The sequence below is a fragment of the Corvus hawaiiensis genome, chromosome 3 (genome assembly GCF_020740725.1).
Source record: "Corvus hawaiiensis isolate bCorHaw1 chromosome 3, bCorHaw1.pri.cur, whole genome shotgun sequence".
NCBI lineage: Eukaryota > Metazoa > Chordata > Aves > Passeriformes > Corvidae > Corvus > Corvus hawaiiensis.
Genome location: NC_063215.1, coordinates 85,658,628 through 85,683,642, shown reverse-complemented (window position 1 = coordinate 85,683,642; position 25,015 = coordinate 85,658,628). Strand labels below are relative to the sequence as shown.

At 43.7% G+C, this 25,015-nt stretch overlaps 1 protein-coding gene across 1 annotated transcript; it reads right to left on the bottom strand.

Annotated features, from left to right (window-relative positions):
- Positions 1–80: 80 nt before the first annotated feature.
- On the bottom strand, positions 81–18,617 carry RSPH9 (radial spoke head component 9). The gene is made up of 5 exons (XM_048297927.1): positions 18,391–18,617; positions 18,062–18,224; positions 17,226–17,355; positions 16,523–16,669; positions 81–341 (listed from the first exon to the last, which is right to left on the bottom strand). Exons 1-5 carry the CDS (start codon positions 18,615–18,617, stop codon positions 181–183), a joined length of 828 nt encoding a protein of 275 aa, XP_048153884.1. The 3' UTR covers positions 81–180.
- Between the last annotated feature and the right edge of the window lie 6,398 nt (positions 18,618–25,015).

Sequence of the window (25,015 nt, the reverse complement as noted above, 5' to 3'; positions counted from 1 at the left end):
GGGAGGATTGCATACAATGAAGTCTTAGGAAAAGAATCAGGGCCAGAGTCCAGGCACAAAAGAATGCTGCTCAAAGTGCAGAGGTTTCACTTTTTTATTAGAACAAGCCGTAAACAAAATTTCCTATGTATAAAGTCTAAATCTTTTCTAGTTCTTGAGTCCTTGTCCCTGACAGAAGAGTCACAGCATGAAGGGCAGATCGAGGTTCTTCTCACCAGTGCCAAAGTAGACGTAGCCAAATTGCTTGGTCATTGGGACATGGTAGAATGTCAGTCCCAGCCACAGCAGGCTCCGCAGCACCACCACAGTGCCTCCCTTCTCCAGCTGGATACTCCAGGAGCCTGTGTGAGAAGATAGGCAGGTGAATCACTGGAAAAGAGAAAGAGGCAGCGTTCCTGCAGCGAGTTGTCCTGAGCTGAGAGACGGGCTGCCATGGGTTCTACCTGACCAGTTAACAGGGCACAAGGCTGCACTGGAGTTTGTGACACCTGAAAGGAGGAGGTCGGGGAGAACATACACCTCGATGCCCTGTTTTCCCTTTGTCAGTTCAGCACTGCAGGCTGCCCTCATTTCCAGATGTCTGTGTCTAGGTCCACATAGTAATATATTCCCATGGCTTTGGTGATAACGTTATATGCGTCACAGGAAGGGACCCTCAAGCTCCAGACTTGTATAGTTGATCCTCAGGAGAGGCTGCAGCTATTCTTGACTGCTTCTGAGTGGGCAGCAGTTACTCCAACAAGCTCTACCACCTACTTGGTGTAGCTAATAGCTTTAGAGAGCCAAGATGAGTTCTAGCAATCCTGCATAGGTATGAAATTTGTCCTTAAAATAAACTTGTAGCATTAGTAGTGGGAAGAGGAAGAAGGTGCTTTCCTCCTTCAGGGAAGACTGGTTTCTCTGATGCAGCAAATGGGAAAAAAAAGAGAAAATGAAAAGTAGGGTATTTCCTATCTCTGAGAAATTTATGGAAAAGGTTAATTCTCTTCAGTCGTTCTTGGCTCCACCGTTGAAGAGGATGTGCGTGGTAGGGGCAGAGGGATTAGTTTCCACATTAATTTTGCTTTGGCTCCACAGAAGAGGTTCAGAGCCAGTGTGAAAATGCAGTTTCTTCTGGATGCAAGGAGCTCAGAGCCACTGAGTATTTATTTTGCATCTGACATGACAGCTTGGGAACTGCGCCAGAGGGAGGGGGCTGAAGCATCACCTTGGATTCAGTGCCAGAGGGCAAGGAACTTCGAGGAGAAGAAAATACCAGCTTCAGCACCAAATTAGTAATGCCTAGAGGCTACAGTGTAGGGAAGAAGGTTCCTGCTGAATCTCCCTCTAAAAAAAAAGGAGCAGGCCCAAATTAAAAAAAAAAAAATGGTTGGAACAGTCAGGCTACCACTGGCCTAGAGTCAAGCAGTCAGCCTATCTGCACACAAAGCCAAAATCTGCCAATTCCAGAGTAAGCAGAAAGTGCTTAATGTGCTGGGCCATTTAGGCAGTATTCATCTTTGTAGATAATTTTAGGCTCATTAATTTTAGCCTCATCAATTTATGCTATGATTCATGCTTACTCATGTCACGGTTAGCCTGGGGAAGGGCTTCTATGATTGCTGTCAGCTGCCTGTCCTCCCCCTCCCACTCACTTGTGACTCTTGGCCAATTTTAGTCACATCCGACAAAGGGCTGAAGGGCTTTAACACCACAGGTTCCTACAGCATCCCTGGGATGTGGCCCAAGCATTGTCTGCAGCTCCTGGAGCTTTGTTTGGTCTTCCAGCAGCTGCAGGGAAGCACAGGCTGTTAGGCCTGCCTGACAGCCAGAGGCAGCAGCTAGCTGGACAATCCACATTTGTGCAGCCTTGGGCTCTTGCGTGCTCCCTCACAGTACATGTTGTCTCGTGCACTTCATGGCAAACTACGGTAGCTGAGGGAAGGAGGGAAATTGAAGGGAAACGTTTATGTGGTGGCTGCAGAACCAGAAAGGAACAATACAATTCAAACCCCTGTAAACCCAGATGACATGAGTTGTGCCACTGTTACCTAACTCTTCACTTCGTATTTCTGTACTTCTCAAAAGTTTCTTGGACACCACTATTTCCTCTGTCTTCTTCAGTAGCAAGTTCCACATGTTTGTTATACTATAATATGCAAGCCCTGTGTCACCTCTGATCTGTTACCTTTCAAAGTACTCTCTTCAGCCTTGTGCAAATGTGGAACTCAGTGAACAGCAGTACCTACCTCCTTTCTGACAGACTCACTCAAGCTGCTGGACAGAAGTACAAAACAGACATTCACAGTCTTTTGACTCGGGAGATTTCTGCTTTGGAGAACTTAATTCTGACTCACTCTCCTCCACGTTTCCACTAAAGACAAACAACTGGAGTTGCAGTAAAGCAGTGCACTACTTAATATGAGACGGTCAATACAGGTGTGTGCCATCTTGTCACCTTTCTTGCCCTGTGACATTCTTTACACAAGTCCTAGGTACAACATGAGCTAATATCTTCACAAGCAGTGGTTTCACATACAAGGCAACCCCAATCTCCCATCCAGTCTCTCTGTTGGCACTCACATGGACACAAACTGGACTGGATCTTTTTCATACCTGGAGTAAAAACACCTATTATGGTTCAGCCACTAGGATTACAAATCCTGACGGAGGGGGTCTCTTAAAAAATATGCATGTTCTTAAGAAATTTCACCACTTGGATAGCATGTAAACCCAGATGAGGAACACTTCACTACAAGGCAGATCATCCAGCAACTGAAGCTCTATAGCCACTTGCTGTCAAAGGAGAAGCTTTCAGTTTCTGGAACTTTGTCTCTACAAGCGGCAGTAGCATGACCGTGCATAGGAGCGTTGAGCAACAAGCAGCAAGCAAATAGGTCTGAATGTAATAGTGACAAATAACTTAGTCAATTTCTCCTCTGAACGACTGCTCCCAGTGCATGGTTCTTCAGGTTGAATTTGCAGAAATGATCTACAAGTCTTTCCTCCAAATACTGGTGGTACTTGCTGCAGCTTTACACACTGGTTTGTGGGGAAGGGGACAACAACATGCTGTAAACTTTTTGAAACGTTTCTCTGACAAAAAGATGATGCAATGAGGAACTCTCATTGTCTTTGATTTAGGACCAGTCCTCTGAGAAGCAAGTCTGTCAAGAATAGGACTATGCCTTGCCTTGCTGACTGGTGAAAACCTTTAGGGATTATCTACTTTGGTAGTGCCTCCTAACATACTGGAAGCATCTAACAACCTGGGTACATGTGATAGCTTGCTTATGTATGTTCACCTACACAAATGAACCTTCTGCCCCAAACCATTTACACAGAACAAAAAGAAATGCATGGAGCATGACAAGTGGGAAAGGTAAGAGTGAAAACAGGGATTTTAATGCTGTTAGGAACTATATCTGCATTCAGACATCTTTTTGTTGGATAAATTCACAGAGGAGGTAGAGTAAATCAAGTTCAACATAATTAAATCCCCACATCTGTGCTCTGGGGCAATAGAGTATGGATCCATGATCTCCTCAGAACATTTACCCAGTGACACACAGACTTACCAATCTCAGCAGAGTATTCATCAGCAGACTCTGCTGATCAAAGGAAGTTCCCATGCACCTTCACATCTGGCAGAAACGGACAGATATAATTGAAGATGGCTCCATTCACTTTCACGCTACATCTCTGAAGGCTGTGATGTGCAGTTTCTGCATTTCCCTATCATCTGTCCAAGCTGTGAACCTTCAAAGGGCTCGAATTTGCCATTTCATAAATGTGAGACCTTTGGGGAATATTAATTACTATTGTTATACTTTCCAGCTCTTCTCTGGCCCTTCACTCTCCATGTAGTTCTACACAAATATGGGCAGTAAAGTTTTGCTGATGCTGCATAAGCCTTCCTGTGAAATGAGGGCCTGAACAAAAACAAGCAGGTTACATAAGGGCAATCCCATCTGGACCAGCACAACAGGTTGAGAACAGGAAAAAATTACAAGAAGCTGTCTGGAACTGTAATGTCATTTTCACTGGAATCCTGTTTTCAGCCAGAATGATGATTAGTCCTAGAGGTGCTCTTTATTCTGCAGAGCCAAAGAGGAGCAGCAGTGCCACCTTCCACCTTCTACTAACTGGATCACTGGAGACATTTTTTTAACCTAGTCGTCAAAGGTTATTTATTCAATATACTTTTCCAGACTGGACTTTTGCAACACACAAAACCCATTCAGAAACTGCATTTGATACACAATGCTGGTGTATTTTCTAAGAAGAGATTACATTAAAGTTCTGTAACCTATCTGGGTTCTTTGGACCTTTTCATTAAGAGAAAAAATAAGAACCTGTTATCTCAGTACATTTTTTTCCCCATAACTCACCACATCAGCAGTACTTCAAGAAATGGTGCATAAAACACAATTTGAATTCGTGAGACATGGAGAAAGTTGTTCTCTTGGAAAGATACAGGACACTTGTGTTCTCTTCCATCACAGCTCAAATCTCACAATATTCAAGCAAGATGCTTTTTCAGGCTCACATTTCTTGTAGGAGCTTGAAATACTGCTGTCATAAATTACTCTAGAAGTACTTTAAACAGTAACTAATGAACAGTATGGCAATAACAGCTTAAAATGAACATGCCACCTTCCTCAGGAGAAAGTCTCAGAAATGCATTCAATAATGCAATATAAAAAGGAATGAGAACTATGAAAATTAAATGCTACTTTTATCCTTTTTTTTTTCTTTTTCTCTCTTTTGTTTTTTAAACTTCTGTGCTATTACAGACAGTTCTTGGGGTAAAACCATTGCATAGATAGCTGCAGGTCTGTGTTAGTATACAAATCAGAAGCAGGCTGCTGGGTCCAAATCTTTTCCATCACTGGCTGAGAATATTCCATGGCAGTCCCTCTGTCAGACAATATGTCTTTACTGAGAGACTGGGAAGCTCAAAACATCAGTCTGTAAGGTACACCAAGATTCCTAGATAAAAGTTGTCAAGAAAAAAAGATTTAAAAGTACTAATATTTGCATTGTAGGGAATACAACTAGAACTAGGAGACAGCAAGTAAATGTTGGATTTCCTAGAGTTAAATACTGATTCTAACTTGCATCTCGATGTGTGCTGTCTCTAAATCAGGCAGCAGAGTTAACTTCACTCATCATGTAAAGCTTGCTGAGGTGCAGGGAACTGGTCATTGCTCTCACACTAGAGAGTCCTACCAGTAACACTGCTCTGTTGAGGTTCCCAAAGTTCAAAATGCATTTTTTAAAAGAGCAAGTTAATATTTAAGCTGCACCCAGAAAACTTAAGAAAGCCAAGCACTGTCTGTGCTGAAACTATTGCCTGTTGCAGCTCCAGAAGGGAAGGGAGGGAGCTGCTGTGTGGGAGGAAAGAGCATGGGAAAAGTATCCGCTGGATGAAGATCTGGAGCTTCCTATTCCCTCTTTGGATCAGGCTGCAGCCTCCACCCCTCCAAACACAGGCCGGAATTCTGAGGAGTTCCTTACATCTTTCCCAAACAAGAAAGTGCTTTGAAGATGCTGATGCTCACCCAGTGTTAAACCACTGCCTTTTTTATGGCCCTTCAACAGCTGCCAGAACACCAGGGCTGAATTTCAAAAGTCAACCTCCTTCTCAGCTTCTTCTTCCTTTCCAGTCGCCAATAGAAATCCCTGTCTCATCCCCCATGTCTGCCTCAGCTATGGGCTGAATCTTGTAATCCACAGAAGTAATAGGGAGCGTGAGACATGAGCTTTTAAACAAAACCCTTTTAAGAGGGCTGTTTGCAGAAGAACTTTCCTGCCGTAACTGGTCCACTTTCAGTATGACCTCTCATAACACTGCTGCTTTGGAGATGATTCAGTGATGTCTCATTTCAGTGCAAGCTTGAGAAGAAACAGCTTTAAGAGCTAGACAGCCTGATAGGCTCCACATTGCAAGAGCTCACAGAGGGTCATAAAAGTGACATTATCAATTCCTCTTCAAAGGAGGAAATGTCTCAAGGGAAAAGCAGCTACAGCGTGGTTGCACTTACCATTAACACAGTATGCTGCCACAAGAGCAGGTCTATTGCTGCAGTTAGTCCCGAGTGAGAGTCAAACATGGAGTTCCAGGACAAATATTAACACCCAGAGAGGGGCAACATAACATTTCCCTCTGCAAAAGCAGCCACTGCTTGGCTGCATGACCCCAAGCACTTAGAGCTGACAAAGCCTCACTACACCCATGGGATTTATCTTCCATTTCCCTCCAACAGAAAATCCTACACTGGGAAGAGCTTCCTACTTCTAATTTGTTGTCTGTGGGGAACAAAGACAAATTGCAAACCAGAGCAGCTGTAAGGAAAGGTCACTGTGCTTTGGCTCTCAATAAATTGTGCCACACGGACATTTCATGCACAGCCTACCAGCCATAAGGACACATCCAAACACTCCTATGTGGGGCCCAAACTCCTTCGTGCCACTTACTGGCTGCAAACTAAATCTCTTTCATTTGCTTGACACACCACCTGCACCCCATATGTTAACACTGCTGTCAATATTTCCAATTCCCCATATAACTATTTAATAATAATTAAATAAAAACACAGACTGGTTGCAGGTTCAGTACTATTTTTAAAAGCCTCCAGAGCCAGGAAAGCACAGCTTACAGTCAGATGCTGCCAAGCAACCCTTGCATGGTCCTAATGCCTTCCATGTCCTTGAGACACAAAAACCACCATGCCCAAACCCCAAAAGTAAAATGATCATACTTTAGAGGCTTTTCCTCTCCATTATCCTCTCCTACTGGGGATGCCTTTACAGTAGAAATGATTTTGACAGGCCCAGGCCTTCCATTTACACATGAAGAACCTCTTTCCTGCTGACAAGGAAGACTCAGGGATCACAGTGCTGTCCCAGATACACGGTATTCAGGTACCTCCAAGTAAAAAAGAAATTCAGGCCATACTTAGACATCCAACAACAGTGCTGCTTAATCCAATTGAAGCAGCCTCTGCCCTCAAACCTGTATTCCCACCCTCATCATTCTTCCATCATAGAGATCACGAAAGTGTTTGTTTACTGCTCAGTGAGTCAGGTTGGGGAAATGATCTGGCTGAAAAATATACTGGACAGAAATAACATTATTTTTCCAGCTGGAATCTGACTGCACAGCCAGCAATGCCAACACAAAAGAAGGGACAATACACAGATATAAATGAGCAGCAGAGGATGGGAAGGACTGAAAAAGCTCGTACTGAAGTAATACACATCAAATTAGAGCCTCCCTTATACCCTGTTAGTTTGCCCTTTAGTCCTAAATCCACCTGATAAAACAAAACAAAACAATTCTCATTTAAAAAAAGATGCAGACTGCGCAGAAAGCATTAAAGACTTGGAATAGGGCTGTGCACTAGAAGAAACAGCAAGATCATATGCAATCAAAACTTATAAGGAGTAGGAAAAACTGATTAAAATCCATGCTATTTGTATTCTGACAACTATCATACAGATCATTGAATCTTGGGTTTTCTGTAGTAAATTTAGAAATCTCTCAGAGTGGCAAATCACTTCCTTCCAAAGCACAAGTTAATGCTAGATCTCATCACACTCCATATTTCTTGTTCAGCTGGTCGCTGTGGAAACGTTTTTGGAGCGTGCCAGGAGTCACGTAGCATCTACCTGGGGAGCCCCTGCATTAATCCGTCACCTTCGTGGGTTTCTCTGAGCCCATTGGTTGGTAGGAAGAAAAAGGAGTCTCTTGCTCCTCCCTTTTCTGAATGAAAGACGCTTCCTCTAAATCTTGCTACAGGATTTCAGGCTCAATTCAGCTTCTTTGGGGCTTTTGTCACCAAACAAATGTGATGTCTTTGAAAGAAAGATTAACAGTTTGATGAAAGGATGCAATGGGCAGCTTTGTTCTAGCCTGCTTCCCCTAGAGCTTTTGGTCACTGTCACTTTCTTACCCACGGGAGAATATCTGTCTGACTCTCAGAGGAGATTATGGCCACCTTGTAAGATTTTTCCTCTCCTGGTAACAAAGCACTGGCCACTTTGAGGAGGTGATAATGATGAACGGGGGCTGGATTAGAGGCAAAGAACCTCACATTGATCTCTGAATTCTGAGAAAACACAAAGGAGTCGATGCTGAGATTCAAAACCCATCAAATGCTTAGAGCACATCCAATTCGCTCTCCTGCAGGAGGGGCAAGGCCACAAGCCCTGTCAGTCCCCTAGTTGTATTTCTTACCTCATCGTCAAATTAGCAAGGCTAGTTAAAAGGGCTTGGGATGAGGAACAGATGGCACGGATTATAAACTGTTGATGTTTTTGTACTAAACTAGATACGAATTCTGGACCAAATTACCCGAAGACTTTACCGGTTTCTGAGAATACTGTCACACTGAGCATATCCACACAATGCAGTGTTGATATTCAAGCTACTTCTGAATACTAAAGATGGCTAAGCATCTTCCAGTGCCTGTGATAGCCTAGCTATTTCTGCTCAGCATAACTGCTGTACAAATATACCCAAAGATGAACTGTCCCCTGTCCTTTTCCCTTTACACACTGCCACACACCCCTTCAGCATGCAGAATTTCAATCTATATGATATTTGTGTACAGTAAAACAAGATAATGCCAGTTGGCTTCCTCCTTTGAAAAGCTCTGTGGCCAAAGGGGCAGCAAACAGCAAAGCAAAGCTATATGCAGGGCTGGCACCAGTGCCAGCAACTGCCCAGGCAGGAGCTGCCACTCCTTGGAGCCCCTTCAGGAATAGATCACTCCTAGCAAAAGCTGACCTCGTTCTGACTTCAGTGACACACAGACTGTCCTAGGATTTTCCCCACAAGTAATTTTTCATCATTCCCTAGAGAAAAAGTTAGGCCAAGGCCAACTGATGTGGTAATAAACCTGCAGCTTCTGGTTCTATAAGGCTTTACCAGCATTTCCCATCATCTTAGCAAGAAGTTCATCTCCTTTTTATGTCCAAGGAACCAGGAGCTTAAATGGAGACAGGGTAGGTCATGATTTCTTTCACTGAGGAGAAAAAAACCCTTTAAATACAATCCCTGGAAAGTTGCTACAAAGACTCTGCTTCTGTCCTCATTCTTTCCCTACAGCAGTCAGGAGGGCGAAGGACTCCACCACAGCTCTCAGTTGATGGGCAGCCCTGTTCCAGTATAAACTCATCCAAGGTCTGACTAAACAAGACCTGAGGTGATAGAGACCTAAGACCCAAAAGCAGTGAATGCACTGCTTTATTACCCATACACACAAAGCCCAAGGAAAACAGGCTCCTTTCCAGCAATCAAAGCAGACCATGATCAGCCAGTCAAAAGCTCTAATAATAGCTGGGCTGGGAGTCCTCCTGCCGTGCTGCCATGTGAGAGGTTGCAGTCTGATCTTGAACTCCTGAGCTGGCAGCACCCCAGCTTGTAGGAAGGACAGCATCTTGTCTTGCTCTCAGCTTTTTTGGATTACTGCAGGAATGGCCTTAACAGCCTCTACACATCATTAGCAAAAATTAAGAATGACCCTACTTTCGAAGAATGTAGGGGACATGCCTATATATTGTGTATGTCCATTTGCATGCTCGTGATCGCTAAGGATGCTGAGAAAGCTACTGAAAAGCCTAGTGACCATTCCAGAAATTGCCTAAGCTCGAAAGGGAGAGAATATCTTCTCTGTACCTAAAGTTCAGGAGGCCAGTATGCTACACACAGTCTGGAAACTCAGGCCATACCTTTTTCTCGATTTGATGCTGCTCTTGGTGATTTTTCTTTCTCATTTTACTTTTCCGTGGTTTCCTTTACTGTGCTCAGCACTGACAATGCTGGCACCATAGTGCACCCTGCTGGAAGGAAGCAGGTAGAGCCATCCTGGAATTACTGCTAGGGATGGCCGACTTCAGTTTGAACAGAGAAATTCAGGTACCAATGCTTTTACTAACAACCCACTGAGCCAGATACTGGGTTCGATTTTCAGATCAGAAATCCTGCTGTTCTGGCGCACACTCATCTAGTTTTCTCATTCTCTAACACTGTATTGTAAAGCTTGTTTGTCAGAACTACTTGTATTAATGTCAGGTAACTCGATGGGATTCTGTAGCTCAGTTTCACACATTCACCAAGCCTAAGGACCACATCTCCTAACGAGGAATGAGGATAGCTGTGAGCCATGCTAGGTATTTCAGTCTACATTTTGGCTACCTCTTTTTATCCCTGCGAATATGAAGTACTGCCCTCTCATTTATTATGAGTCTTTTAGTTTGGATTTCAGTGAGATAGCTTGAAAAGCCTTGTCCCCGTGTGGCTCTTGGCAGGCTAAAGAGTAAAGTGCTCTTGCTCTCAGCTTTCACAGAGCTGGGGAGGTGCTGCTTATTGTTAAGCAATGAAAGGGGAGGGCTCAGGTCACATCTGTGAAATGTTAGTGGAGAAGGGAGGCTGGGTGAAAGTAGGTGGCCAGCTCAGCATAGCACTTTGCTGGATTTTGCAAGGCCACTAGGGAGATAGGCAGCCATTTCTCTTAGAGCCCTGATAAAGGGCCCTTGCCTCTGGTGGCTGGCTGGGGGCTGTAAATACCTCTGCAGACACAGACTCTTCAAATAGCTGGAGACCGAGGCTGATAGGGGATTAATCGCCTTGAAGGGAGGGGGAGGGAGATCGAAAGCAAGTTAATTAGCTGTGTTAATGTATGGAGATAAAGCAGGGTCGTGCCTCCTGGTCTTCTTCCTTCCTGCACCCTGACTTTTGGGACAGCCATGATGGGGCTACCAAAATGGCCCTTGAGAGCAGCCACGGAAACTATCTCCACTTAGAAATGCAACCCCCTCCATCTTCAAGGACCCATTAGGCACCAGCTTTTGCTAAACCAATAAAGACTGTGCTAATGAACCTCAGATGACAGGAGGTTAGTGTTCTAACTGAGGCTACTGTTCAGCAAGCTTACAGAAAAGCTAGTGCTCAAAGTGTTCAGCCAAAGAAATGGCCACAAATCCCTTTGTCTGTAATGCTGTATAAGGAATGCCCCAAAACCACTGCACTTTCAGGTGAAGAAATAGAGCTACAATGCAAGTGGCTGTCACTTCCTCCACAGTCAAATGGTAAAGGAGCTGAAATGATCTTCTGTCTAGGCACTTCTTCTACCCTACCTTCATCTTAAAACAGCAAGTACACAAGACTCACTGATTCACCCTGCCACTGTATACCCATTTGGAATGATGCTATAAAATCTCTCCCAGCAATAAAGATCCACAATGGACAGCACTAAGTCAGGAATCTCCCCAGTCCTCTTTTGAGCCCTCACGTATCGTAGTTCAGAAAGCAAAGCCAGCTGAAGTGAGCTGACTTGCACTTAATCACTGTCTCAGGAACCCACTGTCACCTTTGTGTTACTGCTACTGACAAAGAAGAAGTCCAAGCTGAACATCACCCTCCATGGCTGTCATCAAGTTTATGGCCAGACATACCTCCTACATACCACTGCCCGTTTAACTGAAGTCAGTTATGCATGTCTGGGACTATCAACTTGTATTTGCATTTGACTGAATCACAGTTCCCAGTAAGACATCCAACATGATGTTAAGCTATCAAGAGACACAGGCTCATCCATTACCCTTGCTAACTGGTAATCATTTCACTGTTAAAAATTCTATCTAATTGTTCATTTTAGTTCTGGCTATACTTTCTAGCTGCTGATTCCTGTTATGCCTTTCTCTGCTACAATAAATAGATCCTCAGTACCTAATACTTAAACTCCATGGAGTATTTACACAGTGTAATACAGCCATTCTCATGGGCTTTTCCTCAAGATAAACAGATTGAACTGTTTATATCTCTCACCAGCCCTTGAACAATTTTGTGACTCTTTTCTGCAACTCTCCAGTGTTCAATGTGCAGTAATCCAGTTATGATTCCACTAACAGTATATACAAAAGTAAAGTCACACCCCCCCCCCCCCCCCCCCCCCATTCCTATTTGCTACACCCTTGTTTATGTATTTGCAGATCAAATTACCCTTTTAAGTCTCAGGATCAGCCTGGGAGCTGATGTTCAGTGGGTTGTGCCTGGATTTCCTTTCAGAGCCACAGCTTCTAGAATACAATTCTCAAAGTCTGACTTACAGTCCTTACGTTCCTCATGTGACTTTGCAGGTAGGCACATCAAAATGTACTGTATTTAAGTAAGCCCAGTTTTCCAGATCTCTGTATCCATTCTCCCTGTGTCATTAGTTGTGTCTCAACCAACCCTTTACTTTTACATTATTTATAAATAAGTTGAAGAATATCAATATTTGAAGAATATCAATATTGGCACTGGTCCCTTTCTGACCTCTTCCAGAAATACATCCATTCAGTGAACTCTGAATCACAACTGCTAAGGAAGATTAAATTTAGGGGAATAAATCTGCAGTGCTGGGATATATTAAAGATTATTATGCCACAAGTCTCCTGAGATAATGATTTCAAAAGTAACTTATCTGACTCGGCCATTTTAATGTTTTTGACCCACAGTAAATGTTGTTTAACTCTACCCTCCCTTAGCAAAGTCTGAAACAGTATTTTATTGTCTTGATCAAGTCCATACTTTTTCCAAAAATAGAACAGAAAAAAATTGAGCTCTTCTGCCCTTCCACATGCTTATCAGCCTTTTTACCATCACCATTTAGTGACAGTTTCCAGTACCTTTACTATGCTTTCTTTTCTTCTCAATATAGTTTTAAAAAAATCTGCCTTACCGTTGTCATGGACTACTCCAGTTATTCTGGCTCCCTTTGTCATTCTCTACTCATTATAAATTCCAATTTATATCAATCATTAATCATTCCAAACCTTCTGAATTTCCTTTTATATGTCTTTTTAAATTCTAATTTCTATTCTTAATCTACAAGGGAACTGTGGTGGGTTTTCAGCCAAAGGCAGCTATTTACTGGCTGGGGGTCATGACTTTTGAAGAAAGTTTTCTCATATAAATCCTATTTCCACTCATATCTTTTCCTATCTAGACATACCTCCCCACCTACATCAGTTTTTAGCAGTGTTCTGTTGGTGTCCCTTATCTCCATATCAAAGTAATCTGAGTCAGTAATCTGTAACCCTCAGAGTCAAGTTACTGCTTTTCTGAACTGTAGTTTCAAAGTGCCCAAGAACTGAATTCCCCATCCCTTGTCTCACCTCTTTCCAAGCTTTCTGTTCTACACTAGTACCTTAGGCTTTCCTTCATCCCCTTTCTTTATCCTTGCATAATGGAGCATACTCTGATCTGATACCAGGGCCACAGTAAAATCAACCTTCCCCCTCCATTTTCACTTCCTCCATCATTATCAATGCCTGAGAAGTCTCTCTTATTTCTTATCTCCACAACATTAAGTCATCAAGGGAAAATGCTGTAGGCATGCTAGGAATTATTGCTATTTGCTTTGCCATTCCATTATCTACAAGCAGATGTAAAACTGCCACAGCCCTAGTTCCTGAAATACTATGTCCAGGGTTCCAAACTCCATGCAGCAGAAAGGACAACGCTGGCAGTGTGCCAGCAGCTGAAAGGCCACATCTAATTGTGCATAAAGTTGAGCAGATTGTCTGCTTAGACTAGAGCAAACAAGCTTATCTTTAATGCAGACATATGGCCAGCAAAACCTACAGATCCCATCATGCAACGGTCTGGCCAGCTGGCCATTTGGATCAAGATGAAGCATTACATGATCTGATACTGTGGTGACAGAAGATCAGTATCACAACCTCTCCATGTTCATGCTGTCGAGACAAGGTTCTCATTTCCCACTTTTCTCTAGAATCATTTTTAAAAATGCATTAAAAAAAACCCCAAAAAAAACTAAGTCAGTCACTTGTCTGTGGGGGCTGAGACACCAAGAAAAAACAGACAGACTCACAGGATGATTAAAGGAGGAGCAGCAACATATTCTGAACTTTTAAAGTACCTGATAGATAGACACACAGACAGAATCTGGAACCTGCAAACACCATGGATATCACTGATAAAGATAAGAATGGCAGACAGTTTTGTTACAAAACTCCAGGTTTTCCAATTTTGCACTAAACTCTGCTTTTACCATTGTTGCCTTTATTCAACCTAGTTTTAACTTCCTTTCTTCCCACCTCTCAGCTGTCATATAAAATGTTCTCTCTGCCTCCAACTTTCCATTCTGTAAGACACCTCTGCTCTCCTATAATGACACACCATATATCTTATGACAGTTACCCCCTTGACAGCCATCACAGATGCTAAGTCTCCAATTAATAGAGAAAACTATTCCAACAGAGTTGTTACTTTTAGACAGGTTAAAATCAGCCCTTAAGCTCTCAGTTCTGTTCTTTAGGTCTTTTAAGATGCTAAGGGAATTTAGCCAATGCAGGCTGGGAGCATCACTCCAGTGTCACTTACCCCAGATCACTTCTTATGTATTTGTTGAGAAAAGAGACAATTCTAGCTTCAGTCACAATTCTAGATGCAATAAATTTGAGAATTGCTACTTCTGCTCTGACAATAACTGGTCAAGACAGGATTTAACCAGGAAAGGCAAGAAAAACTTCAGGTCAAAGTGAGGGGATTTGCCAGAGTTATGAACAACATGTCAGTAAATAGAAAAAAAGCACTGTCTACTTTTTCTGCTCTGTCAGGACCAACATGCACTGTCAGAGCTGAAGGAAAGTTATCCGAGAACCAGAGTTTGAGTGTCTCACAACCAGGAGTGACTTTGGCAAAGCCATGCTGATAAAATCAGCAGAAAGCCTGTGTCTGCCCTCTTTTTTTCCCCCCACATTTTCACAAGCAACCAGTACTTTTAGGCAACCTGAATGCTTGTTAAAGGAGGCTGGGTTGATCTTTCTTTAATGTCAGAGCTCCTATCTGCATGTAATAGAATGCAATTAGAGAGGTTACATGCCTTGCTGATCCTGTAACCAATTCCTGTCCTACCTCCTTCACCTCATCGCCGAATTCAGGACAGAGCAGGCAGAGCTGCACAGGCACCACGATGAATCTTCTCTTCCATTAAGAAGCACTCAACTGCACTTTAGCTCAGGCAGTCTTTAAGAGGTAACTTTTTTAAGAAGACTGAAATCTACACTAACAGCAACATCCGCCTGGGAAGGGGGCAAAGGTTCATGCTTACAGAGACATCAGGCTGCCACAGGAACACAATCACGACAGTGGCACGGTTGAGCCCCACTTTCTGTCTGCCACTGGGTAAAATACAGCTACAAGTCAAATTTGATTTGAAGACTTTAAAAAAACCACCATCTTCATGTGTAACACATGGTGTGTCTCCCTACCACGAGGGAGGGAGGAAAATAGGGAGGGGAGCAGGGGGAAGGCAAACAGTAGCAACACCCAAACTAGCACACAAACGTGCAGCTAAAATTTTCTTAGGAGATATCTAGGATCTAATCCCTCTTGCAATTCTGCTTTGAGTCAAAAGGGCCACTTCAATGAGCCAGTGTATGTAAAAATGTGCAGTCTTTCCAGTCTACACCTCTGGAAAACAACTGCATCAAGAACACTCCCAGTAAGTTGAAGAGTGGTTTAGATTTTAGCGGTTTATGCTCTGTCAAAAATGTTCAGAATTCGGGCAGGAGCTCACATTCTCAGTTTTTTGGGGGTTTTTTTGCCAAAGGGAGGAAGGGGTAAGAAGAGAGAGGAAGGGAGAGAGAGTCTGAAAAGCTATTTACAACATTGGCAATTCACTGTCCATCCACTCATCTGTGCATCTGGCACAGGTCACCTAGTATCCTATCCTACTACTCCAGGACAGGAATAAAACAACAAATCTAAGTTCTAATTGTTTCCCTAGAATCTTTCTCGACAGAGGATATGAAACATTTGGTCCAATCCAAAAAAAATGCAGCAAATCAGCAAAAAGCAGATAGAAACAAATAACAAGCCACTCCCATCTCTTTAGAGAAATATCCTGCCAGAAGGATCCTTGGAAGAGACTTTAAATATATTTGCAGTTCTCCAGCAGAACAGCAGAGATGTAAACTGAAGATACAATCCAGTATGCCTATATTTTTTTCTCCTTTCACAGTGTATAATCCTGCCAGAGTACAGACTATTCCCACCCAGTTTATCAAAGGAACATTTGAATTCAGCCTCTCCGAGATATCAGCTTGGTGTTAATGAGAGCCCATTTAGATAAAGAGCAATACTGGATGGGACAAGAGGTGTGAAATACTTCAAACCACATAAATTCCCTCTATCACTGGTGGAGTTATCTCTCCCAATAGGGTCACCAGTTGTCACAGGCTTTAACAGAGGTCAGGAGGGAATATGGCACTGAGGCAGAGAGTGGTCAGACCTGTTGTGAGGATGTGACAGCCCTGGTACACTTACATCTTTCCATTGTAAGCATTTAGAATTGCATAAAACAGGAAATAACTAGTAATATTTAGTAAAGGATAAAGTTCCTTTACAGATTCACAGAAGCTTCTCCCAAGCATACCATCTCTACAGTAACCCACACCAGTCCCCTCAGTGTTTCCTAGGCTATTCAGACTTCCCTGTTGCATCTGTTGATTTTGCTACCTTTACCTTGTGGGATATCATGCTCCAGAGAATCTAGAAAGTCGGTGGATGGGTCCAGGTCAGCCTTTTCCAGCAGGGTTTTATTCTTCAGGTTAACAGGCTCAGTGAAATGGAAATAGGAACTTAACTTTTTTGCCTCCAGCAAAGACAGACCTGCAAACAGCCATTGGTGAACATTAATACAGTGAACTAGGGTAACATTCATTATACTATTGAGTATATGTTTCTCTGATGCCCACAGCCTAGGACAGAATCACAGTCTTTCTCCAGTAGACTCCACAGCAGGCTTGTCAGAAGCAGGTGTCAGCACTCCCTGATGCTGTGCATTGCAGACCATTCTGACTGCAGTCCCAGATAACCAACGGGTACCGAATTGAGGACAACTTTCTGTGCCCATTTGATCATATCCTATATCTAAATGGACAATTCACTACATCTGCAACTGCTAAACACTGACATAAACTACAGTTTATACAGACAAATGACTCAGTTTAATGACTCAGAACTATTACTGACTTTTTTCCCACCTTCCAGAGTTGGATCATGCACCTGAACATTAGTGGCACTGGATTCTCTCCTCCCTGTTCATCTTACCAAAGTGAAAAAAAACCCCAACTGAAATCAAAACATCAGTTAGAGAAAGTCATCTTAATTTACAGCCTTTATGATCAAAGTACAGTTGATCCTGATAAAGACAATCAGAGTTTACCTTCAAAGTGCCTGTTTTCATGCACAGACCCAAGAGGAGTCTTCACAAATGCCCCCCGGGGGACGATACCAACTTCTCTGTCTATCTGTTCTATCGTAGCTATGAGGCGGGCCTCCTCCTTGATCACAGGCTTTAAAGAAAAATAGGGAAATTTTAAAGGCAGGGCTTTCCTTGTTTCCATTTCTGAAAATAAACTTGAGGTGACACAATGGCCTTACCATCTTGGAGTCCAGTGGCACTACGAGGACCTCAAGAGACATTTCTCTCATAAGATATGACAGAAAACATGACTAGGAGCAGACAGTTTAGACTCACCAGAGATTTAACTCTCCATCCCTTCATCTGTTCTTTCCTCCCTCTCAATTCACCTACTTATGATTTGTCTAATCATTTATAAAGAATGCTGCTTGCAGTTACTATTAAAGCTTCAGAAACCACCGTGAAGATCTGTACCAGTTGTGCATAATAAAGCATAGGGGATATATACTATTTCTGAGGCCTGTTGAACTCCAGCAAAAACTCAAGTAAGAGTTCAATCAAGAAGCTGTTGCTACACAATGACAGTGAAGAATTACAGACAGAGCTACAGAATATTCTGAGTTGGAAGGGACCCATAAGGATCATCAAATCCAACTCTTAAGCGAACAGCCTGTACAGTGATTGAACCTGCAACCTTGGTGTTATTAGCCCCATGCTCTAACCAAGAGGAAATTGTGTATCTTTTGCCTGACCACACGCTCATGCTGCTCATTACAAAGGCGGAGAAGCCACCACCTGTCCAGTGCAGGGGGCACAACTGTAGCAAAGACAGTTTGAAAGTGTTTTGCTGCATTTACCTCCCTACCACCTTCAGTCAGTCTTGCAGCAGCTTCTGCGTTTATCTCAGCCAAGTTGTACTCAAAAGAAGGATCCCCCTGGAAGCGGCCCTTCAGCTGCTCCGCCAGTGCAAGCATCTCCTTGGTGGCTGGTGTCAGGAGGCTCCAGTCCAAGCAGTTCAAGCTGCCAACGACAAGCACGACTCAGGGCTGAGCCCGTTAAAGAACAGGGCTCGAAGCAACTTCGCCAGGCCCCTCAGGGCCCAGCGAGGCTCCCTCCCGGAGAGCCGGACAGCACCCCCCGACTCCCACAGCCCCAAAGCGGCCAGGCCGGTCCCCGCTCCCCCCACCTGTACAGGCGGCTGCGGGGCGCGGCGCGGTTGGGACCCAGCCCCTCGGCGATGTAGTAGGCGCCGCGCAGGCCCTGGATGCAGCCCCAGAACCAGACCCGCTCGAAGCGGTAGTCGCGCTGCAGCAGCGGCAGCGAGGCGCCCAGCGCCGCCCGCCGCTCCGGGCTGAGCCCCGCGCCGCCGCCGGCCACCAGCGCCAGCGCCGCGGGCAGCGCCAGCGCCTCCATCCCGCTCCGCGTCCCCGTTGCCGGGAGACCGCGGCCCGCCCGCCCCGCATCGCGGCCGGAAGGCTGCGGGTCACCCCGCGCTTCCGCCGCAGGCTGCGTGGGCCGTGCCGTGCTCGGCTAACCCTGGCCGGACACAGAGACGCTGGCGAGCAGCAGCGCAATAAGCATGCAGTTATGGGTGTCTGCCTGCGCGCGTGTTCCTCAGTTTCAAGGGGCCTAAATCCAAAGCCAAGTCCAAAAAGCAGAAGGGCATACAATTGCATCGCACCTTCACCGGGATACCACAAAGAGCTCAGTTTTCTTTATTTCTTACATGGACAACCCCTTCTGAAGCTCACTGCTTACAATGTCACAGATCCTGAGGGAGGCCATGAAATTGATGAGAGGACTGAAGCACGTCCCCTACAAAGACACACAGAAATTTGGGACTCTTCAGCTTGGAGAAGGTTTTATGGAGAGCTCATTGCAACCTTCCACTATCTGCAGGGAAGCCAGAGAAGGACTCTTCATCCAGAACCATAGTGATAGGACAAGGAGTGATGGGCACAAACTGAAAGAGAGGAAATTTAGGTTAGATATTAGGAAGAAATCCTTTACTGTGAGGGTGGTGAGACACTGGAACAGGTTGCCCAGGGAGGTTGTGGGTGCCCCAACCCTGGCAGTGTTCACAGGCAGGTTGGGTAAGGCAGGTTGGGTAAGGCCTTGAGCAACCTGGTCTAGTGTCCCTGCCCATGGCAGGGGGTGTTGGGACTAGATGATCTTACAGGTCCATTCCAACCCCTTAACATTCCATGATTCTGTGATCTCATCTAGCTCATGTACCTCTATAAATAAATGGCTTATTTATAAATTACAGCATTTGGACTGCTCTTTGGCAGCTCATTTTGCTGAATCACAGACATCCAGGAAACAGCTCCTGCCCTAAAAATCTTGCTGTCTGGCTTAACACAAAATACAATAAATAAGTAATGAGATTTTGCAGCTGCTTAGACAAATAGAATTTCTGTTTGACGTCTTCAGGAAGTTTAAGCTTTTATATGTGTGCGTTATATACATAAATATGGGCATGCCCTTACATCTAAATCCATTGTAAAGACATAAATTCTTTCTTTTTCATCCGTTTCCTGTTCACTTCTAAGGAAAACACTGATCCTGGGACCGCTGCCTGTAACAGTTATCGCCTGATTTTTTGTCAAGTGAGATGTTTAATGGGTTGTACAGCACACAATCTGACCCATTAGCTGTACTTACCCTGCACAAAAGGCAACTCAGATTCCTGAAGATTAACCACCTCTCTTTGACACGAATCATGCAGAACACACAGGAGTGACCGCAGACTTTTTGTCCGCACTGCCACCTACCTGTGCCTGATCTGCTCAGTGGAATAGGAATTTTCAGGCTTTGTAGACTCATTTAATCACTGACTTCTCTAGAAGTGTGTGTTAATATTTTATGTTAGGGCTACAACTGACCAGTAAACAGCAGAACTGCAAGCCAAACTCGTTTCACATGAGTCAGAGAGGCAACCCAAGATTATAATGAATTTCTGCCACTGTCAACCACTGCTGGATTCAAACCAGATGCTAACAGCTGAGAGGCTATTTAGCCTGTTAAGGATCTTCTAAGCCACCTAGTCTCCAGTCTTTGCCTGTCCTGACTGAAGATTATAAAAAAGGATATCTATAGCTTAAGGAAATTCTTCCTGGTTCAGTAAAGTATGGTGGGTAACTCTGCTCCCCTTTGTCTTGACCCCAATTACTAAACACTGATAAGGATCGGGAAGTAAGTGGTTGTATTATTTAACAAATGAAAGGTCAAAAGCGCTGCTATTCAGTAAGGTCGAAGGTTACCATCACTGTTATTAAACAGTTCGAAAGCAGTTTCTCCCATTCCTTGCCATCCCAGGCTCAAAGAAGGAGCTGCTCAGCAGCGGGGCAGACAGGAGGGAAGAGAGGCACCAGGCATCATTCAGCTGGCAGCTGACTAGGTGGCATTTCTGAGACACCTGCTTCAGCAAGGGCAGGTGCCACAGTCCAGCAGCTCCCATCAGAGGACTGAGTTCTCCTGCCTTTGCACAGAACATGCACATAGCTGTGTGCCAAACCGCTTCAGTTTCTCCCAGCTCCACCCTTTAGAGCTGGCGTCCTTTTGGGGGAGAAATCAGTCCCAGGCTCACTTCCACTCGTCTCAGGCAAGGTAGTGAAGTTTACAGAACTGAGCAATTTGAAATACATGTGAGTTGCTGCTGTGGGCACAGTGGCTCCTGGATGCTTGCACACCTTCATGAAACATTTGAAAACACTTTTAGTGATGTAGTGAAGTGAGCTCATCTTCCTACATGTTCTTTAATATACCTCATCTCATCATTCTTACTAAAGAATTCTTACCTCATTCTTTCTAAAGAAAGAATAATAGCTATCATTCCATGTCACTTCCGTTTCTGCTGGTACAAATTAAGAAGGCTGTCCTCAAAATACTCTTGCAAAAAAACTATTGCACTGTCCTGGGCATCCACTGGGCTGTCACTGATCACAAGTTATACTGCTATCCATCACTCATGTTTTTATGTGGTGGGGACAAATCTGCAGTTGGTTCTGATGCAGAAAAAAATGGATAGTATAGGGGTTATTCCTCCCAGGTGTGTTGAATATAAAATCTGATTTTCCTTCAAATTATCTCAAAAGTTCAGACTGTCTCTGACTTCATAAACATTGCAGCTTTGAATAATTTTCCTGCATGTAAGTCATTACTGCTAAGGATAGTAAAAGACAGTAAGCAAGAAAAGAAAGTACAGGGTTTTTCTCAATAAGGAAGGAAAGACAGATGGCTGCTTGTCAGAAGGGGAGGAGACTGTGGATGATAAACAGCTGAACAAACTTCAAGAACTGTAAAGTGAAGCCTTGAGCTATGCTGAGCATAAAAAGTAAGGAACTAGAGCCAAGTAACAGTTTAACAGCAACAGAAACAATCAGAAGTGTCCCAACCTGATACAGCACAGACACTTTCCTCTGTCTTGGAGATTGTACTAAATATGGAAAAACTCTGGAAATACCTTGACTGCACACTGTTCAAAGGGAAAGGATGTGGGTCTATTTGTCTTGTCCAGGACCAATGCCATTTTCTCCATTAATGACACCTGATCTAGCTGTGTGTAGTCATGGGGAAACACAGAGAGGAAGGGGTGAAAGTGCAGTGTGTGCCATGAGCTGGACTCCTCCACTTCTGGAATGCCTGCAGTAGCACTCTCGGTAACAGCTCATCAAGAAATTGGGCTAGTAGGTCAGGATGGGAACAGCTGTGCTGAGATACAGAGAAAATCTGCAGGATGACTGTCACAAGCCTTCCCTGGGGATTCTCTTTGGCATAATCCTGGGCAGGCAATATGCCCAAAAAAAGTGGTTATCCTGCCTTACTCAGGAAAAGACAGGCACAAGAGCCAAAGAGCTTTGTCATTTTGTGACATGAAGTTTTCTATGTCTTTAAGGTTTGTTTCATGCTTTTCATCACTTCCCTAATAGCATCTATCATGCTGACTACTCTTGGCACAGGGGACAGGTAGAGTTTACTAGGATAAGAAATACCAATGTGCTGATTACATCATCCTGCCCGGGCATCACTCGAGGTGCTGTGATTCTTCTAGCTGACAGCTGAACACACATGTCTTGGTTGTTTTTCAGGTACCCAGAGGGATGAGATGCAGCACTGTGACTTTGCACACACCATGCTGCCAGTCAGACTGCTGACAGCCTGAGGAGGAAAGTGGTGTTGAGGAACCCTGGGAAAGACAAAACAGCACAGTGAGATATTGCTATGTCAGTGTAGTTCTGACTGTGTTTAGGCTTCAGGAGGATTTAATGCATTGGTATAGGTGTTATCCACATTGGTATGGGTGCTATCCAGCCCATCATTTTAGTGTTTTGGCACTAGGATTTAATATATTCACAGAAAACTAATACAGGGTTTTTCAGACATCCTACAAGGATAGGCAGTGCATGAAAGATTGCTAAATTGTTTTGGTGATTCCCTGGAAGCAACTTGCTGACAACAGTCCCCGGTCTTCATAAATTCAATTTTTAGGACTGACACTCATCCTTATCTCTACAAGCTGCAGTTGCTACAGCAAAATGGTAGAAGAGCGTGTCTTATAATGCAGGGACCTGAATGACTTAGGCTTTTGAGAGCCGTGACCAAGACTACACAACACAGCAGCCAGCAGTAATCACAGTCTTGGTGTAACAAGGTTTAATCAACTTGTCCTTGGAAGAGAGCTCAACAAGTCTGAAGCTTTCGGGTGGCTCCAGGCAGAATCTCTCTAAAGTGTTTAAGCAAAGGAGCAACAAAGACAGGGGTGATGCCTGATGCATATGGCAAGCTGATGATCGGATGAGTGTTTCTGACCTACCGCCTGAGAACCCAGAGCAGAAGTAAAGAAGTGCATCCAGGGGAGCGCTGGGATCAGAACAATTGATGGGGCAGATCTCATTAATTAAAGATGAGGTTTCCAGAAAATATTCTTCTTGTAGTAAGCTTAGTTTTTATCTAGGCAGAGTTTATTCCTGTTGGAGACATCTGCATGCCTCTCTTTGCCAGATAGTCAGAGACTCCTGGCCTTTTCTCAGAGTCATTTTCTATAGTGATTGCTGTTTTCAACAGTTTGTTTTTCCTTGGAAAATACTTCCCAATACAAAATTTCTACTCAGTCTAAGGCACTTGCTTAGGTCTTCTAACGTTTAAAAATGTGCAGGAGTCAGAGACCAACTCAGGTGGGGTGTGTGGCTTCAGACAACTGTCTGTGCCCTCCAAGCATCAAATATCAGTAGAGGTGTTTGCATCCCCATCTTTGGGGCACTGACTCTTGCCAGCAAAGCTCCACCATCTCCTCAGCAAGCCTTTTGCTTTTGTGTGGATTCACTCTTTCACCTGCTGCTGAATTACTTCATTTTAAAAACCCAGCTGCATTGTGCTGACATTTGTATGTGGGTTCTATTCCCAGTAATAGAGTGGAGCCAGGTAAATTATATTGAAAAAGGGGAGGAAAAGAGGGTTCTCTGCACAGCATCTGCTGCGGAGTCTGTCCCTCCACATGCAGTGTGTGGCCCTCACCCAGCCAGCCTTGCAGCTGCACTAACAAAGGAGGGGTTTCCTCATTTTTACTGCAAGACTGAAAAATATGTTCTGTCTAATTCAGGTGAAAATGTTACTCCGCTGAAATTTCCAGCTTTTCTTTCCTGCCTCAACTCAGCTCTGGGCAGAGATTGAGGAAATCTGAGATGACCCAGGAGAGAGAGCAGCAGAGACTTCTGCCTAAACTGTTTGAATGGATAATACCCTTTCCAAATGCTGGCACCTGGGAATCCTTTAATGACTTGGATGGTGCTTTGGGTAGACTGAATATCTCCTTTCAGAAACAAAGGCTTATTATTATTTATTTATCTGCCTTAAATCTTACAAGTAACCCTTTCTTGTGTTACATTCCTACCACTGTGCTGAATATCATGAGGTCAAAGTTTGTTCTCATTTACTCTGATTTAACTACCAGTGTAAATCTGTATTAGGGCAGATACTTTACATCAAATTTTCAAAGGGCAGAAATTTAGTGATCATTTTATTCATTTAGTAATCTTAAACACACATTTCCCATTCATAAGGGACTTATATGTGAAAAATTCCAAATATTAAATGGATGTGTGCCTCCAACATAGCTATTATTGCAAAGCTAAGTAATCTTTTGTAACTGAGAGGATAGTGTTGTCACTGAAAGAAGTAACAGACCACCCTGTAAAATGTATTTTGTCCTCTGCATTGGGAAATCATTTCAACAACTGAACCATTATTGACATTTCTTTATTGACAGAGCTCTGGTAGGAGTAATTTTTCCTTCTTGTCTGCATAGAGGCTTCTATTTGATCTAAAGAGAGAATGAAGTCTGTGGTTTCATGAGTATGCATGAAGGCTCTTCTTAATAACCTGATCCAGAGTCCTAATCCTCTGAAATGTATTTCCTCTCTCCTTCTCGTGTTTATCATTGTCTGCATCACTCCCAAAATCTGATGAACTCCATAAAATCATAATTTGTAGACCTAAGCCACATTTTTTTCAGACTCCACCCTTTCTTGGTTTCATCTTTTCCAGTTCTTTGATCTTTAAACAATATATAGAAAAAAGAAGAAAAAAAAAAAGTGAAGAAGTAAATGCTGCAGCTTTAGAGGTTTTCCTTTACCTGAGCTCAGCTTACAACTGCAAGGGTGGAGAGTCACTCTGGGTTTGTTTGGCACCTTGCAGAATTAATCCTCCTGCCAGTCTGGCCTTTAGTCTATATGGGAATCCAAGTGGTGTCACAATAATAAGTACCAGCTTGCTTTCCTGCAGTAACTGTTACATTTGCCTTTGCTTCCACC

Excerpts from the sequence above, each read along its gene's own strand:
- RSPH9 (XM_048297927.1), bottom strand. The coding sequence starts at position 18,617 with ATGGAGGCGCTGGCGCTGCCCGCGGCGCTGGCGCTGGTGGCCGGCGGC. Across the intron at positions 16,670-17,225 it reads TGAAAACAGGCACTTTGAAG|GTCTGTCTTTGCTGGAGGCA; the intron begins GTAAACTCTGAT and ends GGCTGTTTGCAG. Across the intron at positions 342-16,522 it reads GGAGCATGATATCCCACAAG|GCTCCTGGAGTATCCAGCTG; the intron begins GTAAAGGTAGCA and ends CTTCTCACACAG.